At 35.2% G+C, this 21,920-nt stretch overlaps 1 protein-coding gene across 2 annotated transcripts in view; it reads left to right on the top strand.

Moving 5' to 3' along the window:
• Cep290 (Centrosomal protein 290kDa) overlaps positions 1-21,920 on the top strand; it is an 84,085-nt gene that overhangs the window by 33,115 nt on the left and 29,050 nt on the right. For both annotated transcript variants that reach the window (XM_069849645.1, XM_069849644.1), the window contains exons 18-27: positions 439-612; positions 694-793; positions 3,758-3,939; positions 6,762-6,927; positions 8,217-8,397; positions 11,331-11,622; positions 14,095-14,256; positions 15,677-15,817; positions 18,830-19,156; positions 20,007-20,179. In XM_069849645.1, coding sequence (XP_069705746.1) covers positions 439-612; positions 694-793; positions 3,758-3,939; positions 6,762-6,927; positions 8,217-8,397; positions 11,331-11,622; positions 14,095-14,256; positions 15,677-15,817; positions 18,830-19,156; positions 20,007-20,179 — 1,898 coding nt within the window. The remainder of the gene's footprint in view (positions 1-438; positions 613-693; positions 794-3,757; positions 3,940-6,761; positions 6,928-8,216; positions 8,398-11,330; positions 11,623-14,094; positions 14,257-15,676; positions 15,818-18,829; positions 19,157-20,006; positions 20,180-21,920) is intronic.

Raw genomic sequence — 21,920 nt, 5'->3', positions numbered from 1 at the left:
TCCTTCGGTCCAAATTCTGATATATTTAGGGTATCAGATATTCGTTTAGCCACTGCTGCCCGCTTATCACGATCCTCCAGTACTCGTCCAATGCTGTATTGTAAAGAACAGGTTCCGTTTGGTAAGTTCCAAAAGTCGTATTCTATCATTGTCACTTCTAAAAACAAGCTTGCAAGACATCTTGCTTCATCAAAGCCAGGCGGCTCATGACTGAAAACCAAACATGTTTGATCCCATCACAACCAAATTGTGAGCTGTTCGATGTCATAGGCAAGCTTACTACACCGCGTTCACACAGGTAGTGGCTTATGAAAGCATAATTGACACAAGCGATTCACACTCTGTGGGAATGCCGCATAAGACAGACTTCAATCTTTCTGATGGTAGAACCACACCTAACAGTAAATATGAATGAACTCTGTTGTTTGCTTTCCTGAGGTATGTGAAAGCCAGCTAGCTGCTCGACTAGAAGGAGAAATGGAAGTTCTGCAGAAGGACAAGGAGGAGCTACAGAATGCTTTACAAGCAGCAAGGGAGAAGGTGCATTCCTTGGAAGTCCTAATGACAGCACTTAATCAGGACACAGTCACGCAGGATACACATGATAATCAGGTAAATTGAAGTAGTGTACTCTCCAAATAGCTTTGCTCTCTTAAGGATACAAGCCTAACCTAGTGCTGTGTCCTATTTCAGATCTCCATGTTGTCTAAGAAGCTGGCAACCATTGAACTTAAAGAACTAAATGAGAGACAGCGAGCTGACCATGCTGACAAGATGTACAACATTTTGAAAGGTACCAAGTTTTGTTGATTTCGTGCCTGTTTAGTGAAGAATATTCAATAAGAAACCATGAAAGATTCACATTTAATCTGGAGAAGCTTAGGTTTTAAGTTAGAATACTGACAACTACAGCAATAAGATTAATGCAAAGGAGAGCAAAATACGAGTACTTATTGACTGACATCTTAAGAATTAAAATATACAAGAACTATAAATGGAACCCATTCTAACTAGAATACAAAAGTAAATCTACGTAAGTTGAAAGAATGGATTCAACAGATTTTCGAAAATTAAGGTATTGTGCTGTATCACATAGCTATAGACGTCTAGGAAGACCTCTTTAATTTTTCAGATTCCTTTTGTGCAGGAGGCTTTGGTTCAATGGGGCAACATTTCCAATAACTCTGATCCTCTGTCTTTTCCAGCAGTTCAAAAGCATTGGGATGAAATACTAATCTCTCTTGTTAAGGAGTCCCTTCAATCATCTTTTTCTTCAGATACAGATCGTGCTCGTTTTTTGGCTCTCCAACAAAAAGTTTCAGGGTCTTGGTTTCATGCAATTCCTTCCCCTAACATCGGTACCCTTATGGATCCCAGATCCTTTATCTGTGGCTTTACACCTCGGTTGCAAAATCTGTCACATTGATAAATGTATCTGTTGCAATATTGTAGATTCTTATGTCCACCATGCAGTGGTGGCCCCTGCATATTTCTTAAGAGGAGGAAAGAAGTTAACAGCGCAAAATGACACCTTCTTGAGAGAAACATGCTACAAATTAGCCTACATGCATACATGGAAGACCAGGTAGTGTTAGGGTGTATAGAAATAATCTGTTTTTGTAAATTGAGTTTCCTAAATTGTCCAGAATATAATATGTTTTCACTTACATTCGTTGTTGAATAATTGCACAAATTAACAATTACAAGGAAATTGACAACCTCGCAGCATTTTTCGCGCACACTACAGCATCACACGTGATGGAAGAGACCAGACCACGTAACTGGAACCATTTTACGGAAATGGGAATGAGAAATAATCTGTTAGGAAAGCGAGAACACTGCGCCCACCCATGTGATCTGTGTTGCCACATGTACATTTTACAAGTTCAGTATCACAGGCTTTTGAAGAATGTCAGTTCTTGTAAAGTCATACTACCATTATTGTTCAAAGCTGCCAGTGGCCGATTATTTTTTTTATGTTAAAAATAATGTAGTTTGCAGTACTTTCAATTTCAAGTATATTTGTACAAAACTGACAACTTGGCTCTTGTCCTGTCTAGTAGACAATGAATAGAAGTGAATTTCAGTGGCCAAAAAGATCTTCGATACTAACGTAAAACTACTTTCTCTTTGTTTTATATAAATCAACTTCAACTTTCAGATATCCTCGAAAGTTTAAAACCATGAATAGTAGCTTATTATAAAGTGCAATGAATAATATATTTCGATTTATAATTTTAAGAAAGTTTATATGGTGTCTTTCATAGCTTTGCATTAAAACTGTTTTTATTGTGTCTCCTCCTAGATGTGTTATAGTCTGGTTGAATGCTGCATCGTTAGATGGCAGCTGTAGCGAGCTTGCTGCAAGACCAGCCGGTTTCTATTTCCTGCCCATGCGCTGATTCAGAGGAGGATCTCCTCCCTATACGTCCATTTACTTGCTTTAAAACTCTGCTTCTTTCTCTGCCCGCTAGTACGCTGTTGTCTATGTGTGTTAACTACAGTAAAGGAGGAATGGATTGACTTTCCTCCACACAAACAATCTCGCATCCTTCTCACAGTTTTCTAGCAGCACATGAGTGCACGTCGTTTAAAACTCGATCAACCGAGGTTTTCTTATAGCTGTGAACTTAAAAATTATCGAATCTTCCTCGAATTTCAAGGCATATATTTCATTTGGTATTTACTTTCAAAAGAAGAAAAATTGAGGAGGACGTTCCTCCCTTCCCTCCTCCGAGGAACTGCCACTGCCACCATGCCTTAAGTTGTGTCATGAGTAAGGGCCGTTCTCTCGTCATTCATTGCTTAATGATATCATTAAAAGAGCATTAACATTCTCAGGGATTCCAGCCATCTTAGAACCTTCCGGGATCAGCCATTCAGATGGCAAAAACCCGGTGGTCTGACTTTAGTCCCATGGCATGTAGGTAAATCCTTAATTTGGGATTCCACATGTGTGGATACACTTGCCCCTTCTCATCTGTCTTCAACCTCTAAGACACCTGGATCTGCAGCAGAAAGTGCCGCTCTCAGTAAACATCATAAATATAAACATCTTACAGATAATTATACTTTTATTCCTTTTGCGGTTGAAACATTTGGATGATGGTGTAAAGAACCTAAAGCCCTTATTTCCACCATAGGCAGAAGTTTAGTGCAGCCATTCACCGCAGTAATGCAACAAGTATTCCTGAGTCCTCTTATTTGGATGAAATTTTCTTTCTTTAATTAATTAATTTATATTCTTATCCATCTATCTTATATTTTAAAATGTTATAATGATTTTAATATAATAGCTAAACAAAATTAATATTAATCTGCTGTTACCACACTGCCATGCCACATCTAAAGACTCAAGTACCATCATCTGTTGTATTGGCTTTTACATTTCATTGATCCATGAAATATTCATTCTATGAATGCTATGGAGCAGGATCTCACAGGAATGTAGTACAGGATACTAGTTTTCTTTTGCTCTCTGTTGCATTCAAGAATTGTTACAAATTATGGCTAAATGTTGGCATACAAAACAGGCACACTAAAAGTTATATCATCATGTTTGCCTGCCCCACAATTTTTACAAGGACATGCTTCATTTTAAATTCCTGTCTGACTGTAGGAAGTTGATGCTCTAGTGACTAACATTATTGATTCATAAAAAGGAGGGTTTTACATAAATATAAGACTTTTCATTTAAATGGGGGGGAGGGGGAAAGTTGTAGAAATTTGTTCAAGCAGGAATACTCCCTGTTAACAGGTCAGTTGGCCCAGTTGGAGGAACGTAATGCAGAGGTGGAGTCACAGAACAGCACTGTGATTCAGCAGAACCTAGAGCTGCAGCAAGTGGAACGTGATCTTAAAGAAAACTTGCTTACATTTGTGAGCCGCAATGAACTGCAGGACGTCCAGGAGAAGCTTAGAAAATCTGAGCAGGAGAGGGTAAGTGATTATGCCCATGGTGCTATACTCAGTCTGTGTACTACCTATTTCTGGTCAATTGTTTTTCAAAAAACTGAATTCTTAATTATCTATTTAGGACAATGATAAAATAATGTTACTGCTTTTCGTCCAGAATATAGACAATAAGCTCACGTATTTTGTTTTCACAATATATCTAAATACAGAAAAATCCCTCGTATCTGGCACCCAAATAACTGGCAATACCAAAACAACGGCACTTTTGGCTAGGCCAAAAAAAAAAAAAAAAAAAAAAAAAAAAAAAAAAAAAAAAAAAAAAAAAAAAAGTCATTAATGCAAAAGAGAAAAGTCTGACGAAGATGCGAGTGGTTTTCGTTGATCACACATGCCGCATATTGTGTTTACTCTTTACACTGTTCATGTTTGAAAACATAGACAAAAAAACCTGTTACATCCCTGGAGTAGAAAGTAGCATTGGTAACCTGTCACTTGGACCTTGCAAACAATGCGCAGAGACGATATCTTTCAATTTAACACTTGAACTCGCCTGCTTCGAAGGGGTGTTGGATGAGTTTAAATACGAAAGTGTGAAATTCTCTGTTCCTATAGCACGTAAAAATTTCAGTCGAATGTTGGATAGTATCATGGCTATTACCGCGAAGCACTGCTGTTGCACAATGGATTCCATGAAATGCAAGCGAAATATTCTTACGCTTAAATTATCGAGTGCTACTTCATAGTCTTTATAGTTGCGGCATTGGCACTGCTCTTCATGTCACATGACCACCATTTAAAATTGTCATAAGGTTACGAAAACTTTTAGTATTTTTTACGCTATTATGTATTACTAAATTTCAACATGGAAAAAAAGTTTGTGCAGTATAGTGTGTCTTTACATAACCTACTGTATAAATGTATTTTCCAATTATCCGGCAAAATCAGTTATTGGGCACTGGCTTTGTCCCACAGTTGCCGGATACAAGGAATTCTACTGGACTAATTCAGAATGTGAGCTTACATAGTTCAATCTGCTGATGGTCTCTCATCAGATAATTTCTCCAAATATTTCGTTTTCTCCTGCCATCCTAATTCTACATTGATCCATTGTCATTTCATCTACTCAGAATAGATCTTTTTTATTTAAAATGGATTGACAAATTAATCATCTTTGCTGCAGTTCATAAAATGTCACACTTCTGCAGCTGATAATTAGTTTAGAGGGATTACTTTCTCTAAGGTCCATATTAATTTTATTGATATAATACCATATTTTCTCGAATACGCCACACACTTTTTCTTCGAAATATACAAGTAAAAAATATGGAGCATAGCTTCTTCAAATTGAAATTGGCAACATTGTCTGATTTTCCTCTGCAACTCCTAAGGTGCAACATTCCATTATCTTCCTGCGTAAGTATTGCAGTTGTTAACTTTGTTAAATGGCATTTGGATTGCCAGTATACTTGTCAGAATTAAGTGTATAGTTTGGTATACTGTAATTTGTGCATCTTATATTTTCAATTCTGAAAATGAGTACCACTGAAGGTATGGAATTGTGAGCCTTTACTTGCAGCAAAGAACTTGAAATTATCAAAGATGCAGAGGAACATGGAAACAACGTAGTAGCATACAAAATAAAGGTAGTTAATTTACTGATGCATGCTATTAATGTTGCAGGATATCATATAAACGGCCGATTAACCAAGACAACTGACATGTGTGCAGTGTTTGCGCATAAGATGGGTTTGAAACATATCCTGTTCTGGGATAAAATTTATTGTTAACTGAACTATATTAATTTGTATATAGTCGTAAATACATTAATTGTTGAAAATTTTATTTACTTACTTACTTACTTACTTACCTACTTACCTACTTACCTACCTACCTACCTACGTACCTACCTACCTACCTACGTACCTACCTACCTACCTACGTACCTACCTACCTACCTACCTACGTACCTACCTACCTACCTACCTACCTACGTATTTATTTATTTATTTATTTGTTTATTTATTTATTTATTTATTTATTTATTTATTTATTTATTTATTTATTTACTCACTCACTCACTCACTCACTTACTCACTCACTCACTCACTCATTTACTCACTCATTTATTTATTTATTTATTTATTCACTCATTTATTTATTCATTCATTCATTCATTCATTCATTCATTCATTCATTCATTTATTGCCTTTCAAAAGTGGGTTACACGGCTCATTTGAGGGCACCGGGTATTCGAGAAATTTCGGTATTTAGATACTTATAGGTCAGAATAGAAAACATTAGCAATAAAAGTTCAACTTCTTAAGCTCTAAATTCTATATCCTTATTTCGTAGTTTACTAGTTCTGTTTTCGAAATGTGTGTCAGTCTCAGGTCTTTTATCTCACAAGAAAAAGCTCTAAGAAAACTTGTAGCAAATGAATTTATGATCACTTCTATTGTCGCTAGCAGTGCAGACTTACAATAAATAACTGTGTAATATAAGTACATTAATTATTTTTTCTGACATATATTAACATGTATGTGTGAATACTGCATGCTTCTATCTTAAATTACATATGACAGTATTATCACAGTCTAGTATACACAGTCACAAAGCTCAATACGTAGTAAATATGTATCCATAAATAGTTGCTAACCACTAGGATCGCTAATGTTGCCTCATTACAGACAATGTGAAATAGTACCGGCACAGTCTATTGTTTCTAGCACCCTTACAACTCAAGCTTCGTGACTGTATATACTGTGACTATATACTATTAGATTCGTAATTGTTTTTCATTATCTACTGCCTTCTATACTCTTAGTTTTTATTATATATCTTTTCAGATTGAGTTAAAACTTGAAAAGGACAAATTGCTAGAGATAAGGGACATTGCAGAGGAACAAGTACGAAACTTGGAGTTATGGAAACTATCACAGGAGTATCAGCTGGATTATATGAGACGTCAGATTCTCGAATTGCAATCTACTAGTGATGAGAGATCTGTTATAGGTGAGCACAGAAGTCAATATGTTGTGCATTCTTTAAGTGCATTACGTGTAAGAAGTATCCATTCATCAATTATCCCAAAATAACAACAAACTAAAGAAACAAAAATTATTCTGTATACATAATGCTTAACACAAAAAAGTCTAATGTCATATGCAAAGGACAACTACGTTTATACTGAAATGACGTTTCAGTGCACTGGCCAGATGGCTATCATAATATATACTGTGAATAAGGTTCTATACAATATTCACATGAACTTTGTAATATTTACAAACTCACTATTGTAACATAAAGACCTACGTTAAAGAAAACAAAATGATTTACCGTGTTCTCGTAATTGCTTTAACTGAATAGATGTGATTTACCAATATTATTCAGAAAACAATATGATTACGCAAATGGAGGCTTGTAATTAGATAAACTGAAACATTTCCAAACGTGAGTTCCTATATGAAAATTTTCTGAAATTTGTAGCAAAGTCACAATACGAGTATATATTATTTTACAGAAGGATTCCATTTATCTGAACTGAAAGAGGCATAGCAGTTTCGGATATGGTGTTTTCTCGTTAGTGAAAGTAAGACACTTTATTATAATCAGTTGTCATCTCTCATTCAGCTGTAACTGGTTTCACAATTCTTGCATTAGGATTAGTTTCAAACAAAAGGTACAGTCTTAGAAAAAATTTTCTCGCACAGATACTTTATAAGTCCCAGAAAGGAGGCAGTGCGTATGATTAGAGGACGAGCGACCTGGTTCACAAGAAAACAACTAGTTGAGTTAATAAAATTAGTTTTGTTTCGTTGTATGTCTTATCATGCGCACTGCCTCCTTTCTGGGACTTATAAGTATCTGTGCAACAAAACTTTTTTCTAAAACTGTATGTAAACAAAGACTAAAAATGTACGTAAACAAAGAATAACTTTCACTTGATGGGACTACTAGTTGCTACTGACTACAAAACAAGTGAACTGAGGGTGTGAAAAACAGATTTCTCTACCTAACTGCATTCCTTACAGAGGGCATTCATCCTTATTTGTAGTCTTGCCATGAGTTGAGATAGCTGTCTCATTGGCATACATTGGCAGATCTTCAGAATATAAGACAGAGTTATGTTTTAGACAATATTTTTGTAAAAGAAAAGGTGCATACTATGATCCAAAAATGTGGTATATAATTTTACTCAACTACAACCATTTCAGTGAAGCTGGGTTTCAGATAAGTGGTCTCTCCCTCCCTCTCTTAAATATTACCAAAGAAAAGTATGTTTTTATAATATCTATTTGCAGCAAAACTGAATCACGAGTTGTTGTCATCTCGTCTGAGTGAATCATCAGCACACAAGAAGATGCAGCAACTACAAAATGAGATCTCCAAAGTGCGCTCTCACAATCTGCGTCAAGAAACCAAGCTAGATGAGAAAGAACAGGCACTCAGCCACTTAAGGAACCAGCTAACCTCTCGATGCAGGTACATTCTATTGCAATTCATATTATTGAATTAAGTCTGAGGGAGCTGTAAATGCAGTAATCATATTAGAAAGATGGTTAGTGTAGAGCTGTGATGTCAAAGCAAGCGCATTTTTCTGACCTTGACTTCGTGCGCGGGCAGCAAGTGCTAAGTATGGAAAGAGGAAGGGTTGTGTATATGAATAAGCAACCTGTTGGATTAAGAAAACAGTGGTGCACAAACTTCAAATGGAACGTGAAATTTTATGTCGTTATTTTTATATGGCTTCTTTCTGTTTAATATTATCTATATTGTCTGTAAAACAAAAGTACTAACACTGATTTCTTAATATTGCACATGTGTTTTAAATCTTAATAACATAATATAGAGTTAAGAAGGAATATTCACTTAAATTCCATAGTAGTATAATATTATACTGTATTAAGTGAATGAAACACATCATTCATAAAGAAAGTGATATTCCAAAGAAAGAGATTGAGTATGACATGATAAGTTGGAATTTATATTGATGGTATCTTTAGCCTTACAAAAGTAATCAATAAACTAATCAAAACAATATTACAGTAAAAAGCAAAGTTACCTAGGTACTGTATCTGTTTTAAGTGTAACTAATATTCCATAACAAAACTAGAAATATACCATTAGGATATAAAAACTTAAAATGTGAAAGATACTCTTGCAGTCACTGTGAAAATCTTTTGTTACACTTTAAAAAAATCTGACAATAACTCTATCTCTTCAGTTTTAATTGTGTAGCACCATCTCAGTGTCCATTACACTATGAATCAAATGCAGAAATAATTTGTTAGTGTGTAAATCTTTACAGAAACAAGAAAGCTGAATTTCACTGGAATTCTGTGACTTTTTGAGAATATCTTCCAGGTTGTCTGGCTGCTGTTAAAACTTTGCCTTAGTAGTGCACTATACCTTCCTGCCTCCCCTCCTCCCCCCTCAATATGTTAACCTAGTAGGTAATTTCCACTTTCGGTATTTTTCCCTTCAAAATTTTCCAAGTTCCTTCAGTGAAATAGTGATGGAATGAGGCAAGTGGCCTACAAACTTAGAGCTCACATACCATACTTTTTTTAGCCTTTGTCTCAAGATGCCTTTGCCAAGGCATGCACTATTGTACTAATTTATTTTACAATCTCTCCCTTATTCATATTGCTAATGATTCCAAATAGAAAACAAGGAAAATACAAGGTGCGACAATGAATCAGGTGATTTTAAAAATGTTATCAAGAGTGAATGATTAGATTTATTTACCTTTACCACAGAAAAAAACAAAGTATACATGTTAATATTTCGTTTCTTTCCAATTTAACTCAACGAAAATTCCTATTTTCCAAAAGTAACGTCTGTCAAATAACCACCATTTCTCTGTACACACTCGGTAAATCTTCTGCTAACTTCACCCATTACTCTTTGCAGCATTTGCACTGGAATTCGTTCAATTTCTTCCCAAATTCGGTATTTCAACTCTTAGATCGTGTGTGATACTGGAGTACTAAAAACTTTACATTTCAAGTATCCCCAGAGGCTGAAAGATCGGGTGATTCAGTATTCCCATCTGAAGATCACATGGTTGGGAAACAATTCCTCACAGCTGCCATGGAAATTCGTGTGGTGTGGCTCATAGCTCTATCTTGCTGGAAGAACGTGTCCTTGTTCACAGGCAGATGGGCAAGTGCAGGAGCTAAGAAGTTCTTCAACATGTGAACTTAACGTTGCCCTGTCACAGTTACATCCTGTTCCCTCTCATCTTCAGAAAAGTACGGACTGATAATTGCAAAAGATACTGTCACTTTCAAACTGTGAAGTGGTTACTTACGAATTTCTTGTGGATTTGTGGCAGACTAATAACGGAAATTTTGTTTGTTAATAAACTCTGATAAATTGAAATGGACTTCATCACTCGTCAGTAAGTTGTTGACGAGATTCTGGTTTCCATTAATTAACTGCAGAAGAGTGTGACAGAATTGAAATCTGTTTCCATGGTCCTATTCCTGTAGTGTATGAAAAATTAAAATCTTATAAGTGTGGAAATGAAGATCATTATGTAAAATATATCGAACGCTGCGGTCAGAAAGCCAGAGTGACACACAATGATGACGCGCAGACTGGTGTGGACTCTGTTCAATGACCTCTCTCACTGCTGCTATATTGTCGGGTGTACATATTGTTTTTACATTACCACCTTTCTTTTTTTGTTTAGAACCAGTAGCTTCAAAGTCACGAACCCAGGCTTGATGGCATTAATTGATGGAACAGCATCATTGCGATGAACCCCAAACTTTCTCCGAAATTCATGCTGAGCAATTATGTAACTGTCACCATTCTCATAAAATGCTTTCACTGCATAATCATGTTATGCTCCAGTCCAAAACTCCATTGTAATTAAAATGCTTTAAAGTATTCTACCAAATGGCGGTAGCATTATTCCCTTCACTCAAGCCAAATCAAAATAAGAGTTGTTGCAAAATTGCCTGATTCATTGCAGCACTTTGTATTTGAGTTTCACAGTGTAATTTGCATGAAACCATCTTGCATATATCTTATACTGTCATCTTTGTATTTGAGTTTCACAGTGTAATTTGCATGAAACCATCTTGCATATAGCTTATACTGTCATCTTTGTATTTGAGTTTCACAGTGTAATTTGCATGAAACCATCTTCCATATAGCTTATACTGTCATCTTTGTATTTGAGTTTCACAGTGTAATTTGCATGAAACCATCTTGCATATAGCTTATACTGTCATCTTTGTGTTTGAGTTTCACAGTGTAATTTGCATGAAACCATCTTGCATATAGCTTATACTGTCATCTTTGTATTTGAGTTTCACAGTGTAATTTGCATGAAACCATCTTCCATATAGCTTATACTGTCATCTTAAATGTAGAGATAACATGTGCAGTTCATTCTATTGTAGGTCACTGCATCAAGTGATTCAGGACCTGCGAAGACAGTATAGTGGTGCTGTCCCTCTGGCAACACAAGAGCGACTCTCTTTGTCCCTGCGTCGCCTGGGTGAGGAGAGACGTGATGCTATTGAGAGACTTCGCAAAGCTGAGAAGATAGCCCATGAAGCTGTCACTGCCAGAGAAGAGATGAAGCTGCAATTGAAGTCTCTTCAGGAACTCAAGACTGCCCTTGAATCATCAGATAGCAGTCAGAAGCAGCTAGTTGAGTGGCATAACAAGAACACAGAACTGCGTCTCAAGGTTGTAAATTCAGATATACCTCTATGTGCTTTATTTTATAATGTTATTGCGAGAGGACAATCATATTGAGATCCACACTTCAAAGAACACAACAACTCATTTGCTCCATGTTGTACTGAGATTAATAGGTGCATATGGGGTTTAATACAGTTGTACTCAGTTAGTATAAGTGTCTAGGATGACAAACAAAAATAGATATATTCTTTTGCCCAGCACAATGCAACAGGACTAGAAGTGAAAAGACTGGGATAATTCTCCAGCTTTGAACAGAGGTAGGATGCATACAAAATAAAATAGGAATTTAGTGAAAGAATCAGTCTATTACAGTGAATAAATAAATACAAATAAAGGTTTAAATTTGAAGTCAGCTTTCACTACATCACGCATATATAAATATAGGCAAATACATTATTGATAACTGATCTACTGGAAGCGTCTGTTATCAGTAAGTTCGAGAATTCTTCTCTGTATTTCTAATCTTACTTTCATTACAAACAACTGAACCTGCTGAGATGAGATTTTTTTAGATACGTGATGAGTTATTGTGGTAATATGACCCAGTTCTGTTCATGATAGTATGATATTTCAAAGGTGTGAGAGAAGAATGATATTTGAAACAGGAAGAATTCCCAGGAGAATACTTCCAGGTGACAGTGCTTATCTTTTAAAACCATATTTGCTCACACCTCTGCTCAGTCTTGTTACCCCAGCAGAAAGAAACTACAATAGGTCACATATATAGCCACAAGAAATATGGTGGCATGCCAGTATGGAAACGGAACATCACCAAAAAATTGCTGCCTTTTGTTTTTCATGTATTCGCGTAGAACTACATTCTCAGGCGGATTCCCATCACTTGTGTTGAACAGCCACTGTTATATTCATGGTATAATTGAGGGAAGTTCTTAGACCCAATTTTAAAATGGGAGAACCTTCTTTTCCATTTTTTCGCATTTTAGTGAATCGTTAAATATTTTAATGTTCACTAGTTAATGTGTCATTTGGCTTGATTTATTGAAGCTTGATGAAACTGACCATGATCTCTTGGAGGTTGAATTGTAATCTACTTTAGTGTTGTAAGTAATGATCATTGTATTAGAAGTCTAAGCATTAATATGGTGCATCATTAACTAAACGACTAAAATGTCAGCTTTCCACTCTGAAGACCTGAATTCAAGTCCTGACAAATATAAGTGGATTTTTTTTTTTTTTTTTTTTTTTTTTTTTTTTTTTTTTTTTTTTTTTTTTTTTGGATGAAGACAATATTTGACACAAGGTACTTCCATTTCCCATGTTTTTATTCTACCAAATGTTCCATTGCCACCACCATTCTAATGCAAAGTAAAGTCATCTTCTACAGTGCATAAAGGACAGTGCCAAAGAGGGCAAAGTGATCTATATATTCAGTGCCATCTTCTTGAGGAGGATGTTTGAGGTCAATGCTGGGGAATCAAAGTACCTGTCACTGGAGGAAGGGAGGGAGAAAATACGATGTCCGGAAAATTCGTCACAGATTTTTTCGTAATGGATACATTTCGTCACAAATTAAGAATTAGTAACCGATACAGTTCATCACACATTAAGGGTTTGTAATGGGTATAATTCGTCACACATTAAGAATTCGTAATGAGTATAATTTGTCACGCATTCAAGATTTGTCACACATAAACAAATGGCCACAAATATAGGACAGACTTTGATTTACAATACAAAATGATTTAACTCCCGTGTTTCATTATCATTATGCAGAAGACATTTATATAAGAGTAAGAAGATGATATCCGCCAAATATATGGAATTGTTATCAGCAGACAGAAAATGTGACACGTACAATTAACACATGTGAAGGTTGGCACGCGAAATTGAACGTGCTGATAGGAAGGGCTCATCCATCTCTGCATCAACTACAACGTGAAGTACCTAGCAGAAGTAGACAGGAACATCGAAAAATTACAAGCTGGATACTCTCCACGTACCAAAAAGAAAAAGTATGCTCAGTTGGATTCCTGAATAGCTAGTGCTGTACAGAATATTATGAAGAATATAAAACACAGAGGGAATGTTTTAACTGATCTTCGTGGTATAGGTCATAATATTTCAGAAAACATATTAATTTAATTCTCATGCAAACCCTTTTCCCCTAATTTAGAAGAGAATCGTACTTGTAAATGGTCAGTTTTGTCATTAATAAATCATAAATTCATGGTCTAATATTATAGATTAAAAATATGACATAATTTGCACGTGACCAAAATCACTTAGTGGCAAATATTCCACATGTGACAAATATGTACATATATGACGAATTCAGTATGAACCAATAGTAGATGTGGCCAATAGAAATGTAACCAATTTTCCTAGAACCAGAAAATACTTAGTACTCGCCTTCCAAATCCATAGCATGTATTTTATCCATGATCAACATAATACTTCCTTCTCATATAATGGGTCTTTGTGTACATTTATATTTAGGAGCTGAAATCCCGACGAGAGACCGAGTTGCTGCAGTCTCAGTTGCAACAAGCTGAAGAGAGACTGCAGAGACAGGAGGAACATATTGCCACTCTGGAGCAGGAGCAAATACGTACTGAGAGAAACTGGGAGCAAGCTCAGCTCACTTGGGAACAGACTCAGGTTGTACACTATGCAGAAAAACATAGAATACAAGCCACAATCTGTTTATTCTAATTATTATATTTACTTCTATGTTTCTAAGACTTTTTCAAAATGATACAACATTGGGAAGGAAAAATGAAAGTAATTTTTTATATTATCATCATCATCATCATTATCATTATTATTATTATTATTATTATTATTATTATTATTATTATTATTATTATTATTCAAATACTAATATGTCTTGAACAATTCCTTTTTTAGTATCTGTATATAAATGCATGTAATTTTTCTAAACATCTTAATTTAGGAAGTGTGCAGATTTCTATGGTAGTATCAGACAACACAACATTTTATATCTGATGTATAACTTAAATTCAAATCATTGTTCTCAATATAAGCAGCAGTTTGTAAAGTCCATAGTGAAGAAAAACAATACAAGTTTGTACACAATGTCACTTTGTCCATTTTTATTTTCAGAAAATATTCCTGAATTACGATTCTATAGCTTCAAAAATGTACTAGAACAAAATGTGTATAAGGTTGTTGGGTTTAAACTAAAATATTTCTCTTACTCCACTATCATATTTTTGCTTTCTTTGAAGACAAAAGAAATCAGTATGTTGATATTAAATCAAAAATTGTTTTTTTAAATTTGTTTAAACAATAATGACATGTCATAAGCTACAGTTTTGTCACAGTTTAGTGTAAGTCGTTTGAACCTAAAAATAATTTACAGTTTTAAGTCCATTATTGATCAATACATTCCTTGAGCAATTGAAGGTCAGCAACCTTTCATGGTCACCCAAGCAAGTCTGTAGTGCTTGGCATGAGATGTTCAGCATGAACAGTTATTAATATCAGTGTATATATATACACTGTCTGCACTGCAGAAAGTAAAGTCAGATATCATCTTTTATTCCTTGTTTTGAGTATGTGCCTTGCAAAAGAAAATATTTACGTAATTAACCTCCATTTCTGTATTATAATAATTGGTCAAGAAAATGTATTTTCGAAAATACAAATGGAATGAATGATAACACCAAGAAACTGATATAGTTCTAAACAAGTAAGTAAAACAAGTAAATAGAACTGATATGTATATTATATTATATCTATTGTATCTTCATAACCTTACTATTTCCGAATTTCTGGCAGATGTCCAGTTGGTGACAAAAGTATTAATTATTTACCTTTTCGTAAATATATTGCAGTACTTTTAATTTAAGACTTCATTTTTTTCTTCTTTGCAGAGATCTAAAAATGCTCTTAAAACACTAGATCCCCCAGTTGGGCCCATTGTACATCTCGTGTTCACATAAACCAATCAATATTTGTTACAATAATTTTCTCTAGTTAGTTGTGATATTTATTTGTTACATTATGAATGTCAAGTGTACATTAACTTCATACAGACATCTTATTCTAATTTCAGAGTGAATTGTACAAACAGCTTGCAGAATATGAAAACCAACAAAAGGTGGCAGTGGAAATTCAAAAACAAGTTTCAGTGCCAGAACCTACCCAGAGTAGCACAGAACCCACCACCAATTCTGCCGTGGAGCAACTAAAACAAGTAGGAATTTTTTATTCAGATTTGTCACTTTTTATCACAGAATGAAAAGTCCATTAATGAAATTATTTTCGATACATTTGCAATGAGTAGCTTTCGTTATTATTATTCACATGTTTCATTTCTGTGTATTACCGGGTACATCTTCAAAAATATACATTTTCAGTAAACTGAGTTCTCCAAATTGTATTTTCCCTTCTGCTCATTGGCACAAAAAAGTTAATAGTCTACTATCATATCTTATTGAGATGTTGAGATGCATCATGCAAGTTTATCATGCATCTTTAAATATACCAGTACTTAAATATATTTACTTGTTAGTATATTTCGTATAATTTTGAAAATACCACGAAAATCGTCTGTAGCTGCATTAAGATTGGCAACAGGTCATGATTGTTTGGCCAAACACCTGCATAGAATTGGAATATATCAGTCCCCTAACTGCCCATTGTGCAACTCAAACCAAGAAATGGATTCGGAACACCTCAAAATCTGTGCTTCAGTGGCTGGTCATGATAATATCTTTGAAAAATATTGGAGTGCAAGAGGTCAAATGACTTTATTGTCAAACGCCTGGCATTAGAAAACAACAACAACAACATAATTTTGAAAAAATTTCATTTCTTTTGTGGCAAATTTGTGAAAGTTCCGAGATGTGTATTATACGTTGTCATTGAACATGAATTTTAAAGCTTTTTATGAAGATAAATAGGTAAATGTTGTTTATGTTTTAACTAGTGAAGACCATTCAATATGTAAGCAAAATGTAATAATAAGTATCTATCACCCAATTAGTTTGATATACAAGAAAATAGTTTCTTCTTCCACAGAAGTTAAAAATTATACAAGATGATTCACTTGACTCAAAATTCACTTTTTAAAAAGAAATTCTGGTAGAATAAATTTTGGAAATTGGCTAAATAAATTAACAATATAAATATAACAGAAAAATAGTATAACATATCGGATGTTGTGAAACAACAAAAAGTAATATCACTTAATATTTATAGAAAGTTGTCTCCAGAACTGTTTTTATTTACATTTATTACTGTTTGTGGTGACATTAGTCCCTATGGTGACCAACTTCTGTTCACAAAAATATGGGAGACTTGGTCACGACAAATTTTCGCGCAATTGTTTGGGACGTGAAGCCACAATTCATTGATTGAATAATTTATATTAAATAATATATAACTATCCATTTAATTATAATAAAAATATGAGTTATGTTTCAATATTGAGTACAATAATATTTTAAAATATTCGTGCTTTTTTAGTTTTAATTTATTTGTATTTGTAAACAGTGCTGCAGAATATTTCATTTTTTGTCTTGATATGCAAACTGAAAAAGAAACTCTTTACAATCATACCATAGTCTAGTACATACAGTCACGAAGCACAATACATAGGAAATATACATCCATTGACAGTTGAACTTCAATTGCTAACCACTAAGATCGCTACTGCCTCATCACAGACCCCTCCCTACCAGACGACAAAATATGTTATACTTTCGTTATTGTGTTCTTTTGGAAAAATTACATCTCTCTTCCATTATTGAAATGTTAAATATATAAGATTTTTTTTATTATTTTCATGAAGTATATTAAATTCCACCGTAAATTCGAAGATATAAGAAATACCAATAATATAATTTTTGGATGTTTATGCAAAATTAACTGAAATTTACTATATTCACTCCACTCATTCAAGATTATAGCGATAATGAACTACGAAACTAATAAAATATTAATTTGCGGTTACCATTACAACAAAATAATAATAATGGAAATATGAATTAATGAATATAACATTTCCTCCTTGTCCTATATTACTATTCCAGTTCTTGTATTTTAGCCATTAACATTTATTACAACCGATAACGAACATTTCACAGTTTACACAACTTTTCTTCACAAGCAACAATGCGAAATACTGGGTGTTCATTTCAAAGTGTGTCATGACGTCATTGTTGATGAGTCAGCGATTTGAAGAGAGTTTCAGCTTTTGTGTCAGAGAAGTTGCCTATTAATCAAGACGTTCAGTCTGAACTTGAGAACGTGTACGGTATAGCTTGAATGTCGTAGCAACAGTTGGCGGTCTGTACGATCTGTGTGCGACCATAACCTCTTTTGAACTGTTTTGCGCGGCCAAGTCGTACGCAGGGTATTTGTTATCATCGGTTGCGTACAGCAACATTCCACAACACAAATCGAATGCTCCGTGTCCATGTTGACCGTCGAAGTTAATATCAACAAGTATGTAAGTAATCATCTTAACCCTCTCCCCATATCCCGATAGTAAGAAAAAACTCACCTCAGTACATGTTTCGAAGCAATTCACATTCCTGCCACTACTGGCGTTACCCTACGTATCGGTAAGTACTCTTCTGAATGAACGCCGTACTTGCTAAGCAACTTCTCTGGCAGATAAGTAATACACCTCTGCGAAAGTGTAGGAAGATTGAATTCTCTAGGCTCATCGACTAGCCACATGACGGCATACAGCGAGCCATGACACACTTTGAACTGAACACCCAGTAGTACCGGCACGGTCTATTGTTCCTAGTACTCTAGTTGCTAACTGCTTGGAGTGCTGTATCGCGAGAAATGCAAAAAATCGCCTCAAGCTTCATGACTGTATGATATTAGACTGTGATCCTGCATGCACACAGTTACACTAAACAGTCCAGGATCTCTGGAACAGAATTACTGTACTGATTGGTACCTACTAAACTATCGATATTAACGTAAATATATTTAGCAGTTATTATTAGGTTACATGAAAAAATTAGCATTCATGATTGATACAGAAAAGTACAGAAGGATTAGGATATCAGTATGGGAACCAGGAGGATCCAAAAAAATTAGCTTAAGTACGGGAGTGCCTGGAAAATAAGGAAGAGTTGGTCACGCTATTAGTCCCTCCCCTCTCTTTGCTCCCAACCTACAAAAAATAAAAAACAATACAATAAATGCACATTTCTAACTTAATATTTTAATGTATTTTTTTCAGGCTTTGAGTCTTGTAAGTACCCAATCCCAGAGTTTGCTCAAGAATGAAGCAGAGCTCGCCCAGTTGCGGGCGAAAGTGGCAACACTAACTCAGGAATTAGAGGAAAAAGACAGTCTCCTGTTATCAAGAGAAAAGGCACTGACTGAAATGAAAATTCAATTAGCATCAAGTCAGCAGAAAGATGTGGAACAATCTCCTAACATTCTTCAGCAAGTTCAGAAAGTGGTGGCTGATGTACAGGAACATCTGAACTCTAATATGCAAGAGCCTTTGAAAACTATAGACAAACAGCCAGAGGAGGATTCTACTGAGAAATTGGCTCTTAAGGTAAATTCATTGCAAAGAAAATATAATATCTGATACTGTGATACTATGCCACCATGGTGGCTAGAGCTCTCGACTTAGAATCCTGCGGACGCAGGTTCGATCCCTGGCATGTCTCCAATTTATAACTTTTGTTGGACAAGACTGTCATCCAGATGACACAGGGATTTTTTCCATGAGCTTCGGTTCCCCTGTGGCATCTCAACAAATCTCAATCATGTCATCACAGATGTAGAGTAGACCAGCCTCCTATGTTACACTCTGGCCAGTGACTCTGTCGACAAGTTGGTATACACAACTGGCTTCATATGGGTGAATGACGAACAGTCAAATAACCGCCTTTAATTTAAAAATATTCTCACTATTTCTGTCTTCTGTTGTGTGGGACATTAACACATGAAAGCACCTCACACTTCATCACTTGGCATAAAATGACACTCTGGCAAGAAAACTTTTCAACCATAACACTATAAAAATCTGACCCACAGATGCAGCCATCAAGCATTTATAGTCCGCGTCACTGTTTCTGGCATGTGAAATAAGTAATGGGAACGTTAAGTGCGAGTTTTTTACATTTGCTGCAGTCAGTCTTGACAACTGTGTTTGGCAAATGGCTGATGTGACGTGTATAGGATGTGATACCATTCTCAGCTGCACTAACAGCATGCTCACAAACTGGGCACTATATATCTAGGACACACGCCAAAAACGGTAACGCGGACTGTACTTAGGGTGATGGTTAAAATTAATCAGTCTTCATTTGCTCATTTAAGTAAATCACTAAATAAGTCTAAATAAGATAATATGCTCAATTCCTCAGAAATTCTAGAAACTAATTACCGATATATTTCAGGCAACTATTAACAGTCTGCAAATCATAGTGAACCAGAAAGTAGAAACAATTGGTCGCTACCAGCAGTTACTCAAAGAGTGTCGTGATGAACACAGTCAAGCTGCAGCCCGTTTTCAGGAAGAAATACGTAGTTTACAATCTAGTCTTTACAGCCTGGAGCAGTCACATAATAGGTAAGGTTAAAACTTTGGATTACAAACATCTATCCAAATTTGCAATCCCATGGTCATTATTTCAAAGATCTTGATATTGATTTTCAGTGCTAACTATATTGAGTCGTAATATATAGTGTGGTCACATCACGCTTGATCCAAAGGATGCAGGCGGGAGCAAATCTGTGGAGCACAAGGTAACATGCGGCATTTTACATCTGTAATCTCCGGCATATTGCATTCATATAACTTTTATTAATTAATGGCATGCACAAATTCATTATTTTATTTCACCAACCTGTGTTACAATAGTTGTTGAAAGTGGTGTCCATTAGCATTCAGACATCCCCGAAATTCACTCGACTTTCGTTGTCATGCGGTCGTAATTCTTGGATTTTGATACGCCTACTTCTTGTGCAACACAACGTAAAGATATATTAGTAGAACATTCAAGTGATGCACCAATATCATCAAGTTTTGCTTCTGTTAGATCCCTTCGTTTTGGCCTATGAATTTTATAGAGTTCAGCGATCCCATTTCTCTTAATCTAATGACAAGGTTTCGAACTGTATCTCTACGAGTATTTAGATGTCGAATATCAGGGAATTTCTCTACACATTGCCTGCACATTTGTCGACATAAATCTGTTTTGACGGAAGTTTCGTACATAAATGTTCGCTGTTGTAGAGTAAACTTTTCGGCTGGCATTTCAATTATCTAAATAACCAATGCACAGCATATTGTCAGACTCCAAAGCAGTTATTCTATCAATCGTCTCTAAACACACACCTTCATCTCAAACAGCAGAAATAACTAAAATGCTCTCTCAATTAATATCACTCAATAAAAGAATTGTATTCCAATGGATACCATCCCATTGTGGAATCCTGGGAAACGAGAATGCGGATGCTTTAGCAAAGAAGGGCAGCACTGCTACTTACAGACCTGTTACTAAATATACGTATTACTCTGTGAAGAGATTTATTAAATCTACATACTTAGACTTCAACAAACAAAATTTGATAACACAATCCCAAGGGAAAAAATGGAACTCTCTGCATCAAAATCCACAGTTAATTCCCGATTTACCACGAAAATCGTCTGTAGCTGCATTTAGATTGGCAACAGGCCATGATTGTTTGGCTATACACCTGCATAGAATTGGAATATATCAGTCCCCTAACTGCCCATTGTGCAACTCAAACCAAGAAATGGATTCGGAACACCTCAAAATCTGTGCTTCATTGGCTGGTCATGATAATATCTTTGAAAAATATTGGAGTGCAAGAGTTTATTGTCAAACGCCTGGCATTAGAAAACAACAACAACAACATTTACCAATTGAAATTAAGGATGTTAAACATATATATTTTCTTGAAATGTGTCTTTTGAAGTGTAGAAATAATAGTGTTGCATGAATTACTGCCAACTACAGCATGAATGTTTCCCAATAAATAGACTATATAACATTACACAACGAAGTACCATGTGACATTGGATGGAAACAATAAATTATTCATTGTCAGTCAAATGTTCAACATGATCTACAGTGCAGTGACAAAATAGAAATCCAAAAACTTGAAACCATATCGTCACCTGAATGCAAGAACTAGTTAACTTGATTTTTCATATTTTGTGATATTGTCTATTTACTTATTTATTGCACTATGAAATATGACTCGTTTCTTTTTACCTATTTGTTATATTGGAAAATAGATGTCGCTGGTATCGTTCGATCAGTTACCTAGTTCTTGCATTACAT

Source organism: Periplaneta americana, chromosome 16 (assembly GCF_040183065.1).
Source record: "Periplaneta americana isolate PAMFEO1 chromosome 16, P.americana_PAMFEO1_priV1, whole genome shotgun sequence".
NCBI lineage: Eukaryota > Metazoa > Arthropoda > Insecta > Blattodea > Blattidae > Periplaneta > Periplaneta americana.
This window is presented reverse-complemented; position numbering and strand designations above follow the sequence as displayed.